A 12,953-nucleotide genomic window follows, 5' to 3' on the forward strand; every position below is an offset into this window, starting at 1 on the left:
CAAGATCCTGATTGGTAGTTATTAAAATCTGGAGTGGACTTACTGACTGACTTACACCCAGGGTTGCTATTGTTAACTAAATCATTTTTGCTAAATCAGTTTCGATTCTTTGATAAATAGAAAGTTCAAAAGAACAGCATAATTACAGCAGTAAATGTTTAGGTTTAAAATAAGTGTAGGTTCTAAAACTACAAAAAATAAAACTGAAATAAAATAAATGAAAGCTAACAAATAAATGAAATAACAGTGCTTGCACTGGATGTAAATAACTTACTAACAGACTATTTGCATTATGTCTAGTAAAAAAAAAAAATAAATAATTTGTCATTGCCATTATTTAATTATTAAAATATTAATTTAAATGGCTATATCAATGTCATATTATAGTAGTTTGATTAAGCTGTAGACATTAGTAATGTAAGAATGTGTACACTAAAAAACAAACCCAGCGGAATGGGTTGTTTTAACCCAGAGGTTGGGTTAAATGTTTGCCTAACCCAATCGCTGGGTTTGTCCATTTTCAACCCAACTTGGGTTGTTTTTAACCCAGCATTTTTTAGAATGTAGTTACGTATAATAATGGTAGATGATTTATATTGAAGTGTTGTGTTCAACACAACAGTTCAGTCATTAAACTCTAGAGGGCGCAGGCTGATAGGTCTTTTACATGCAATCTGCAAACAATCACATCTTTACCGCATGGCACAAGCTGATTGGCCTCTGCTGACCCAATGAGATTGCTTACTCAACATTTAAATAGTCTGATTCAGTGTTTGCTGTAGGCTTGTCCTGCAGCGTGCTGTCAGAGTTCCTCTGAAATGTACCAGCTCCACCTGCCTAAATCTGCTACGGGATTTATGTATGTCTATTCATGCAGCAGCAGCATATCTTACATGCTCACAGCATGTGTTTCTTAGCAGTAGCAAGTCCATGCTCGCTCTGTGTAGCAGATCTAGTCATTTCCATTTTCAATAACATGCTAAAACTGTTATATTATAAATCAGTCACTACTGAATGTATAAATGTCACCTCTTCCCTGAAAAGCTGAGCTGATGTAAACATTAACTGCCATCACGGACACAGTTTGATTACCTCATTTTCATTCAAGCCTTGTTTTGCCCCATAAGTGCTAATGAAACATCACCGCTGCAGCTTTAGTGATGGATTTGTGCTGGCCGTAAGCCATCTATTCTTTTGGTCCTCTCTTGTTGCATTAGGATGGATGATTCGGAAATGGGCTTCCAACTTCTTTAATGTGCTGTCCTTTTTTTTTCATTCTGTCAGCCTGCAGCTCCTTTCTCACATTCATTAGACCTGGCCTCTCCATGTCAGCACCCTTCACTGGCAAATAGCCATCACACTGAATCTCTAAGGTGGCCTTTTTGAAAGCTGTGTGGTCCAGTTCATCCAAATTGCCAGTCTTAACTAGCCGGTCTACAGCTTAAAAGATGAAAGTCTGAATTTAAACACATTCATTGTCTCCCAGCTGTTACTCAGAGATGAAGGTCTCTGAACAAACTGTCTTATTAGAAATGTAGAAGTGCTTCTGGATGTTGTGTGGGTGGAAAGCAGACACTCTCAGTTTGGAGAGAAAAGAGAGAAACAAGAGAAACAAAAACAGCTTTAGTTCATATTTGATGCACCTGAAAATATCCTAAGGACTGATAAGAGACATTTGTGCTATTTTTACCTTTTGTTTTCCTTTTTCTTGATGCTTTAATGGGTTTGGAGATCTTCACCTAATGTTTTCAATCTACATATATATCATTTATATATCATATGTCAGTTTTAGTCTTTATTCTGATACAAACATGTTCATTTTTCACAGCCATTGGAATAGTTCTCTTAACTTGTTAGTTTTTGTGTATTTATAGCCTTTATGTTTAAGTCAGTTTTTGTGAGCCTTCCTGGTATATAGTCCAGTCTAATCCTTGTCATGTCATGCCTTGTCGATTCCTTATTAAATATTAAGTTGGCTACTTTTCACTTGTGCTTAAAATGAACTTCACTTCATCTCTACATCGCCTCAAGAGCCCCATGTTACAGATGCACAACTGAAAGACCTATTTATATTGTTATACTTTTATCCCTCCTTTACTTCCTTTGGCCTTTAAGAGTTCTGGTTTTAACATCACCATATTGGTATTGCCTGTGCCTTCACTCCCAGTTTATGATTCATCCATATGGACCTTGCATCATTTCTACTGTGAATTTTTTTTTCTTTCTGTCTCTGTTACTGTCTGTCTCTCTGCCAGGATGACTTCCTGTTCAGCGTTTCCATCGTCAGTGGCCTCATGTGTGTCATTCTTGCTGTTGCCAAGTTCATGCTGGGAAGGGTTTTGACCAGCAGAGCCCTAATCACTGATGGTATGACACACACACACACACACACACACACACACACACACACACACACACACACACACACACACAGACACAGACACATCATGTTTGCCTTTCAGTTTAGGTTATTAGCTCATGGTGCCTCTTGTCTCTGTGTCTATGAACATATTAAAAAGCCCAGTGACTTTTTATCAGTGTTATTGATATACAGTTATACCATTTTGAATTGATTAGCTTTTATTTTTATATTTTCAGTTCTTATTTTAATTTTGGTTTAAGTCATTTTGTTATGTCCTTTTGTCATTTATAGTTTTTTATGTTTCTATTTACCTTTCATTTATTTTTATTTCAATTTTAGTATTACTAATTTTATTACTTACAGGATTAGTCCACTTTAAAATGAAAATTACCCCAAGCTTTACTCACCCTCAAGCCATCCTAGGTGTATTTCTTCTTTCTGATGAACACAATCGGAGATATATTAATAAATATCCTGACGCATCCAAGCTTTATAATGGCAGTCAGTGGGAAATGAGTATGAAGCTCAAGAAAATGCATCCATCCAAAGCAAAATGTATTCCACGTGGCTCCGTGGCCTTCTGAAGCAAAGTGATGCATTTGTGTAAGAAAAATATCCATATTTAACAAGTTATAAAGTGAAATACCTAGCTTCCGCCAGACTGCCTTCTGTATTCAACTTAGGAAGAAAGCGTAACGTCGCGTCAGTGTTTTGTGTTTTGAACTGCGAGAGTTTTACACTTTCTTATTAAGTAGAATACGGAAGTCTGGCGGAAGCTAGATATTTTACTTTATAACTTGTTAAGTATGGATATTTTTCTTACATAAACGCATCGCTCCGCTTCAGAAGGCCTTTATTAACCCCCCCGGAGCCGTGCGGAGTATGTTTATGATGGATGGATGTGGACAGATGCACTTTCTTGAGCTTCATACTCCTTGTTTCCCGTTTACTGCCATTGTAAAGCTTGGATGCGTCAGGATATTTATTAATATACCTCCGATTGTGCTCATCAGAAAGAAGAAAGTCATATACACCTGGGATGACTTGAAGGGTGAGTAAAGCTTGGGGTGATTTTGAAGTGAACTAATCCTTTAAACTTATTTATTTTGGTTAGTTGGCAAGGTAACATTTCTAATTTACATTCTAGTTTTAAAAAGCGCTATATAAATAAAGGTGACTAAGTTAATGTTTTTCATCTAATATTTTTATTTTATATGAAGTTGTCATAAAGATAAAATTGTTTCTTCTTTCAATTTTTTTCTGAAGGCTTCAATTCTATGGTTGGAGGCGTCATGGGCTTTTCCATCCTTATTAGTGCTGAGGTGTTTAGACATTATCCCACCATTTGGTACCTTGATGGAACCACTGGAGTCCTGATTGGACTCATCATTCTAGCTTATGGGGTCAAGTAAGTGTATTTATTGCGATTATCTATTTATTAGGTCTGGGACAATACTATTGATGCATTGTGATTCGTCGATCGATTCTGATATTATCGCAAATCGATTAGTTTTTAACAGCAGATGGAGCTCTAGGCTATTTTTAAACCGCATGCTCAAATTCTCATGAAGAAGAGAGCTCGTGCGTTCGGCTGAGTCTGACAATGTATTTGCACCTCAGAATGCTTTTATGATGCGAGATTAACGTAGCAGCCCACTGCAAACACCCTTGTAATTCACTTCAACCTTTTCAAACTTTATGAATGAATTATTTATAGAAGGTTCAAGTGGTGTTTGTAAAGAAAGGAAGCAGAGTATGTCTGTATCTACAGCACGCAGTGCCATCTGCTGTTGAAAACTAAGCTCAGAATCGATTGGAGAGAGAATTGCGATACATACGAAAAATATCAGAATCAATCCAGAATCATTTCTCGATTTACGATGCATCGATGTATTGTCTCAACCCTACTATTTATATACAAAACATACCGATAGTTTCTGTTTTCTCCATAACTTCAAGACATTAGTCATCCGCACTATAATGTCTCTAATGTGGATATTTCCATTGTTCCTTTCTCCTGCAGGCTATTAATTGACATGGTACCACGAGTAAGACAAACTCGAAACTATGAGCGCTTTGAGTAATGCTGGTTTAGAGAGAAAAAGGCATTGTCTGGATCCATCCACTCCTTTCTGCTCCTGCTGCTCTCTCAACACACACAATACCCAAATACATCCAGGAATAAAATCTGCTGGCAGCCAATTCAGCATCACGTACTTGTAGAATCATCACTCCGACCAGGTCCTGATGTCCTCTTTCACTCAGCACAACATTTAAGAAGGAAGGAGGAAGGGGAATGAGCTGCTCAACGGATCGGTGTCACTCCAGGCACTCAAACATTTATCATCATGCTTTGGTCACATCCATGAAATTCATTTCTGTTATATTCTATGTTCTTTGTTTCTTTGTATCACTATTTAGCTTTTAAATTATGGAAGAAAAACATTAATTTATACTATATTATATTCTTTGTTTAATGAAAAATCATGTGAATGTGTATTTATAACCACACAACTCTAATAATGCATTTTAGCTCAGTTTTAGAGGTAATTATAGCTATCACTATGTAAGGTGTGTTTATATTTTACTGTACAATATTGTAAATAACCTCTCTGGCTACAGATCAGCCACATTTCCAGTGTAGAGGTAATACACATTTCAGTGAAGAAAGCACACAGGAATTTCCAGAGGTAGGCACAAATATACTGTAGGCTAAAACCTCTCAGAAACAAAGTTCAGGGTCAGCAAGAAAATAATATGAAATATTGATATTGGAAAATAGCTTTAATGTTAACAGGAAAAGTCCACAATACATCAGTGATCTGTCACACACATTGAATCCTTATGAGTCAATAGTCAAATTGACTAACCAGCACAAACCCCCTCAAAAAAGACCTGTAAAGTTTTTTAAAAGAGTGTAGCAGCTTGAACATCCTGACCGTTGTACCATTTATAGCACTACAAACAATAAAAAAGACAACAACTAAATTACAAAAATATTCCTAAATCTATCTACTCGTCTTACTGTAATTATTTCGCTTGTATTTCGTGCTGTGCAATTCAATGCAAAATATCTTCGTTCATGTGTTTAGCAGCACTATTTGTCTTATTTTAAATCAATTAATCTGAGTGCTGTGTGATTATTCACTAAGTTTAACCAGTGATTTTCTTGGCTTGCACTGCTGTGTCTTTTTGCCACTTACAATTGAATTCATCAGATATTCCTTTCGTGCCAAGACAGAATGAGATTAGAATGGCCTGAAGTATCGTCTGATGTGGAAATGATTGATTTGAACTCTGGCAGACAGAATGAATGATTGTTGTTTGTGAAGAGAGGGCAGCTTATTCTACAATGGAGAGCAAATCATTGGAAAAACAAAGCACATTTATGTTTTTTACTACACTGTTTGACAATACTAATGTATAATATAATGGGTTTTCACCTTTTTTTTTTTTTTTTTTTCTCCACAGAGAAGCATAAATACAAATGTTTGTCATTTGTGACCTACAAATCTACACTACCATTCAAAAGTTTGGGCTCTGTAAGATTTTTATTCAGCAAGAATGCATTAAATTGGTCAGAAGTGACAGTAAAGACTTCTATAATATTACAAAAGATTTCTGTTTCAAATAAATGCTATCGTTTTGAACATTCTATTCATCAATTCTCAAAAAAAAAAACAAAAAAAAAAAAACAATACAACATTGATTAGAAATGTTTCTGGAGCAGCAAATCAGCATATGAGAATAATTTCTGAAATATCATGTGACACTGAAGACTGGAGTAATGATGCTGAAAATTCAGTTTTGCCATCACAGGAATAATTATTTTAAATTGCAATAACATTTCACAATATTACTGTTTTTATTGTATTTTTGATCAAACAAATGCAGCCTTGGTGAGCATAAGAGACTTTCAAAAACATAAAAAAAATTACCAAACCCCCAAATATTTGAATGTTAGTGTATTTTAAAATCTTTTCATTTGAATAAAAACATATCAGCAAATATAAAAATGCCCATTGATTTGAATTAACATCAATTTTTCATTCACACATTTGACATGACCTACTTCGTAAGCACAGAAATGTTTTTTAAATCTAAAGCTTAGTACATTAACTCGCATTTCAGTTGCAGACAACCAAGGTATTTGATGTTTTTAAGCAAATAAGCTTCTGTGGGAGATGTTTTTACTGTTTTTTGTTTTGTTTTTCACACGCAGGGTTCCTGGTTCATCTTTTACGTAATTATTATTGATCAGAAATCATATTTTCTAACTTTTTTATACATACCTTATTGTTGCTTTTGTGTTTTTTGTCTCATATAATTGGGACATAAATGTAACTGAATGTAAATGACTGTGATCAGTTCGGTTCACAGCTCAGCTACAGCACACCTACTGATGTATCTTACCAATATTACCAGACAATCACGAGTCGACCAATAACTGCAGCACAGACTCCCAAAGCCTTTTGTGTACTGCTCTATGTGATCTCATCTGAAGAGGGAAACATTTCATATTTTTTGTTCTTTTTATCATCATGGCAAAGTTGTTGTTTTTATTTATTATTGATTTTTACTCAAGTGGCGTGTTTGTGCCGTAATGGAATAGCGTCATGCTCATTCCATATATGTATCAATAGACGTCCTTGTGTTATAACTTGAATTTTTTTTCCTTCAAATTCAGTGTTCCAATCCTATATAAACTGTACTGACTAGACTGTATAGCTATGTGTATAGACTGCCCATGGTAACTGATATTTCAATGTGCCGAATAATGCTGTATTATGTTTACAAAATTTGGTATTGAGTACTTATAATAATCAGATGTCAGGTCACAACTGCCAGAATATAGGCAGGTTGATTATTATGAGTCATTTGCTTTATTATTCATTCTCATCAGGCATATTGTGCTAGTTTGTAAATCTAAGCATGTGTTAGGCTGAAACGTACCATCAGCTGACACGTAGGTAGGAGAACAGTGCTGTCTGTTCATATACTTCAGTGGCTGTAGTCGCTTGTGCATTAGGCCAACTATAAAGATCATCAGGGTCACACAATGGGATAAATTATTACATTTGCTTAGTATAGGTCGTGATGGTTGTCATAAATCAGTCTATATTCCAAAGACAAACCGACAGCTAGACCCTGTTTTAGTTGGCTCAGGCCTTGTTTGTACTAATGCTGTAGTTTAGTCTTAAGCAATACTCACTGCTCAGTTAATACTGCTACGCTTTGCATGAAAACACACAATGTACCCACAAAATTCTGCACAAACACACACTGACACACAAGCACACGCATGCACAATGCACACACAACACAGTCTGGGCACATAGACGAGAGGTTCTGAATGTACATTTATTTCAATAGTAATACTGATCTATATTTCTGTAGAACATGTGAAATAGCTTGACCTAAAGGTTGTACAAAAATAAAAACTCTTAAGAAAACCTACCTGATTGTGTGTAATTAATTTTGACTGATGTCACAACAGATATACTGTATATGACAAATTAACTAAAAAAGGAAAAAAAGTATAAATTTCAGTAAAACATGAATGTCTGGGAAATCTTCATGAATTCAATCTGTTAGACATGCATGATGGAGCAAAGTCATGCTTAGTTACAGTATGTGCATAAAATATATACCAGTCAAAAGATTTTTTTTAATGTTTTTGAAAGTCTCTTATGTTCACCAAGCTGCGTTTGTTGACCAGATTTGTTTATAGTAGGCCTAATGTTGTGAAATGTTATTACAATTTAAAAGAACTCTTTTCTGTTTTAACATATTGTATGGCTGTGATGGCTTTCATGTGAAGTATTCTTACTTAGCCCAAACTTTTGAAATCAACATATTAGAATGATTTCTGAAGAATTATGTGACTGCTGAAAATTCAGCTTTGACATCACAAGAATAATTACATTTTAAAATATATTTAAATAGAAAACGGTTCATTTAATTTGTAATAATATTTCACAATATTACTGTTTTACTGTATTTTTTTATCACATAAAATGCAGCTTATAAGATGCTCCTTTCAAAAACATTAAAAATATTAATTATTCCAAACTTTTGACCGTTAGTGTACAAAAACTGATAAAATAATAATAATAAATCTACCCTAAGAAACATTCACTGGAGTAAAAAAAAGTGTGACAACTAGCCCCTGCCTTCCCTATTACAACAACGCAAGCAACGCTAAAATGATTGTTTCTCTTTCTTGCAGTCTTGTTTTATTTCAGTGAGTGTTCTGTACTTTTCATTTATGACCACTAGATGGGGAGATGTAAACACGTAGTTACACACATGACAATTCAACAGGACACAACACAACTCTTGTTTGTGTCCGTTTTTCTGACCGAATTTTAGACAAACAAGCGTATCTTAAAAAAAAAAAAAAAAAAACTTTGTTCTTTCGCTTAAACAAAAGCTATACAGTTTACATGTAGCCATATTTAGTTACCAATTGGTTATTGTAGGCTAGCCTACTCTGTTCATTGTATGAAGTAATACAAGTACCTACACATTGTCGGTTTTGTAATTAAGGACTTGTTTGTGGCGATTTGATGTTTAGTATACATACATCTTCTACAACATAACATTTCATATAACATTTGATAAAACACAAGTTTTACCATACGTGTTGGTGAAGTGAATGTGTGTAATACTTTATACAACCAGTAGGAGGCAGAAAAGAATATGACAGATTTGTTTCTCACATGTGACCTCTGCAGGAAAACAATGGTAATACCATGGTATGCTTAACAGATGCTTAACAGATAGTTCTGTTGTTATGTCAGTCACATGTAAGCCCATAAGCAGTTCTTAGTCATTCTTTTTATTAGAGAATCTGTGTAATTTCAGCTTTATCTAATAGTCAGCACTTGTGGAAACTACCATATGCCTTTTCAGCTGACAGCACTTGGATTTCAGAGTACTTCCGCGAGAAACTCTGACTGTGAGACACTGAAGTCTGGCTGTGCTGAATGAACAGATTTCACACTGGATGCAGGCATAGAGTCAAACTCAAGCTTGGAGCCATGGTGACAGACAGACCACAACAGACGAATTCTCTTGGGCAGTTGGAAGTGGTGTTCAGAGAGGAGTCGAGCTTTCAAATGTTGCCCCAAAGCCAGAGGGAATGGTTGGAATCTCCTGATCCATTCCACCCCCGCAAGACCCACCTCAAGTGTAAATCCTAGACTGACATGTTTGAAATGACAGTTACAGCTGTTCAGTGTTGTTTTTGGACTCTGGGTCTATATGCAAAATGGAGTTTGACTTATCCAGATTCCATTACTCTCACATGTCAAAGACACTTACTTATTCTTACATCATACATTATATATATATATATATTAGATTTTTTTCATCCCCAAAATACGAAATTATTATTATGTTTAGCTATTAAAGGGTCAGTTCACCCAAAAATGAAAATAACGTCATTTATTACTCATCCTCATGTCATTCCACACCCATAAGACCTTCGTTCATCTTTGGAACACAAATTAAGATATTTTTGATTAAATCCAATAGAGGCCTCTATTGCCAGCAGTCACTGAACCTCAAGATTCAGAAAGGTACTAAAAGCATATTGAAAACAGTTCATGTGAGTACAGTGGTTCTACCTTAATATTATAAAGCGACGAGAATACTTTTTGTGTGCCAAAACCCCAAAATAATGCTTCGAAGCTTTACGAATCTTTTGTTTCGAATCAGTGGTTTGGAGCGCCAAAGTCACGTGATATCAGTAAACGAGGTTTCGTTTACGCGATCCGAACCACTGATTCGAAACAAAAGATTCTTAAAGCTTTGAAGCTTCATGAAGCAGTGTTTTGAAATCGCCCATCACTAGATATTGGTGAAAAGTCGTTATTTTGTTTTTTTGGCGCACAAAAAGTATTCTCGTCGTTTTATAATATTAAGATAGAACCACTGTACTCACATGAACTTTTTTAAATATGTCTTACCTTTCATGATCTTGAGAGGTTCAGTGACATTGCTGGCAATAGAGGTCTCACTGAGCCATTGGATTTCATCAGAAATATCTTAATTTGTGTGAGTAATTGTATGACATGAGGGTGAGTAATTAATGACAGAAATTAAATTTTTGGGTGAACTAATCCTTTAACTATATCCTATAATATAAATATGAGACAAAATCTCACACAGGGGACATTTCTATAGGTTACATCATGCAGAGTTGTTGCCCTGCATCATGTTTGTCACCAATCAACTGTATAAAATGTAAGATGACCTACGTAAGTCTAGGGTGGGTGCGTGAAATCATTTTTACAGTACATGCCTTAGGATCTGACTAATGTGAAGGCAGTTCACATTTCTCATTCCAACATGTTCCCAGGCTGGTCAGGCTGCTCCAGTAACTTAGAACATGTTCGATACTCTCCTCCCCTCTGAGGTGGATGAACCTGAAAGCAGGGGTGAAGCTTTGTTCACTGAATGGAACAGCATTCCAGAGGTGATGTGAGCATACCACAACACACGATCATGTGAGCTACAGCTCACAGCTGCAGATCTTCATCTTCTCTGACCTCGGTTTGGCCTCCATGGCCAGAGATCTGTTAACTTCGAAATACAGGGTCTTTTATGAATTACAACTCTGTTTAATTCTCAAATGTATTTATTCTTAATGTTTTACATTGATATGGTGTAGTGAATTATTCAAATGACTTTCAGGGGGTAGACTTTTCTAAGGATTTTTGTTGGCTTTTTAAACTTTAAACTTTGTTTTGGTCTGATTTAGTTTGAAATGACCACACCAATTTGTTCTTCGATTTCACTTGAAGCATATCAGGGTCTTTAATCATGGCTGAGTGTGATAAGGGTATTTCTGCAAACTGAACCTCACAATGTTCATGTGGTGCTGCATCCACACCACTAGGTGTCAGTATAAAGTCCAAGACTGCCAGCAACATAGACAAAACATTACTGTGTGCACATTTCTGAAGCTTGTCAGTTGATGTAACAGTGATTATAATTAATATAGAGTTAATAAATAATATTTAACTTGTCAGTATAATTGTACAATACATTTTGCAGGTCTTCACAGCTTCTTGTTAATATTCTTGTTTCTGTTTTACCATAGTGACATGCTTAGAGTCTTTGCAGCCACGTGCTCTGTTATGAGGTGTTGTGTACTTTGTCAGAATTAGGTCAAGTCATCCATCTTCCACAAAACAATCAAACGATGCAGTTTCCTTGATGAAAGTCAGGTATCATGGGGCTAGACCCCAGACAAAAGACAGCACTGTATTGATTCAAAGGCCCAGAGGATCAGCACTAATGGAAAGTGGTGTTGCACTGTACTAGATACATATTAATACGCAGTGGTTCAAACACATGAACAAATACACAAATGCTACTAACATACCCATCAGCACACACACTGACACTGACTGATTGAGACATCGGGATTTGCTGCTTATGCAATGTCTGTATCAGCCAATGGGAGCAGGAGAGGGGGGGGGGGGGGGAGCAGTTGTTGCCATGACAATAGCCATAAGCTTGACATATGGAGGGGGAGGGGGAAAACAGGCATCTATAAATGCCAATGAGTGGTGGATGGAGACGTCTGCAACATGTTGGCAGATGGACTCAGTTTACCATAGGGAACATTCACATATATAAACTTGTGAAATTATTTAACTGTTAGATATTAAAAGCTTTTTTGGGAATTATCAGAATTGTTTTTGGAGATTTCTGTTGAACTTTACAGTCAAATAAATTAACCTGAAAGCAAGGGAAACCACAGATGATGTCAAAACATCCAAATATGCATACTTTCTATACAGTATGTAAAAAGAGTATGTCTTAAGTCACAGTATTTATTAAACAGTTGCCAAAAAGGATGACCTAGTACATCTGAGAAGATTCTGGAGTGTGCATCTAACAGACACTTTACTATCCCATGAGAGAGGATGAGCCACGGGAGAGGAGTTGTGAATGGCAGTGAAATGATGCAAAAGATACTGTCACAAACACATTCATGATATGTAAAACATAGTTTTTGTGAAGCAATTACTTTTTCAATAGAAGTACCTACTCAGAGCCCTTTTCATCAATGTTCCTGCTACCTGTCATCTGCTTCTGGTTATTTTTACCTGTACAAAACAGCTTGTTTTGCTGCTTGATATTGCAAACTGGAATTTCTTACCATATTATCTTAATATATTGTCATTATTATAAACACACTGGTTTGTAGCGCAAATAGTTTTACCTTTACTGCACTTTGTTATTCTTCTAGTTATTTACCTATAGCGGCTAATGAATCGTAAGTCTTGCACATTCACAGAAAATAGCTTATTTTTGCTTTTCAAAATAAGGTTGATATTCTATTATTCAACAGTTAGTTCCAATGGTAGGGATTTTTCAATGACTCATTCTGCAAGTTATATCGTTCCGCCAGTAGGTGGCAACAAGGAATGATTCATTGAATCATTCACTCAACCGATTCGTTCAAGAACACTGTTTCATTCCTGAACGAAACACCACTACTGTTTGTGTGTTGTCGTGTGGAGACGCCGCGTGGCTTCCTTTGGAACGGAACAAAAATAGATTAAGTAACTGG

At 35.8% G+C, this 12,953-nt stretch overlaps 1 protein-coding gene across 1 annotated transcript in view; it reads left to right on the forward strand.

The window, feature by feature from the left end:
• tmem163a (transmembrane protein 163a) overlaps positions 1-7,819 on the forward strand; it is a 39,150-nt gene extending 31,331 nt beyond the window's left edge. Inside the window, exons 6-8 of the mRNA XM_051906822.1 lie at positions 2,256-2,367; positions 3,629-3,770; positions 4,386-7,819. Of these exons, the coding sequence (XP_051762782.1) occupies positions 2,256-2,367; positions 3,629-3,770; positions 4,386-4,446 (315 nt within the window). The 3' untranslated portion in view covers positions 4,447-7,819. The remainder of the gene's footprint in view (positions 1-2,255; positions 2,368-3,628; positions 3,771-4,385) is intronic.
• Positions 7,820-12,953: the final 5,134 nt, after the last annotated feature.

Source organism: Ctenopharyngodon idella, chromosome 9 (genome assembly GCF_019924925.1).
Source record: "Ctenopharyngodon idella isolate HZGC_01 chromosome 9, HZGC01, whole genome shotgun sequence".
Taxonomy (NCBI): Eukaryota; Metazoa; Chordata; class Actinopteri; order Cypriniformes; family Xenocyprididae; genus Ctenopharyngodon; species Ctenopharyngodon idella.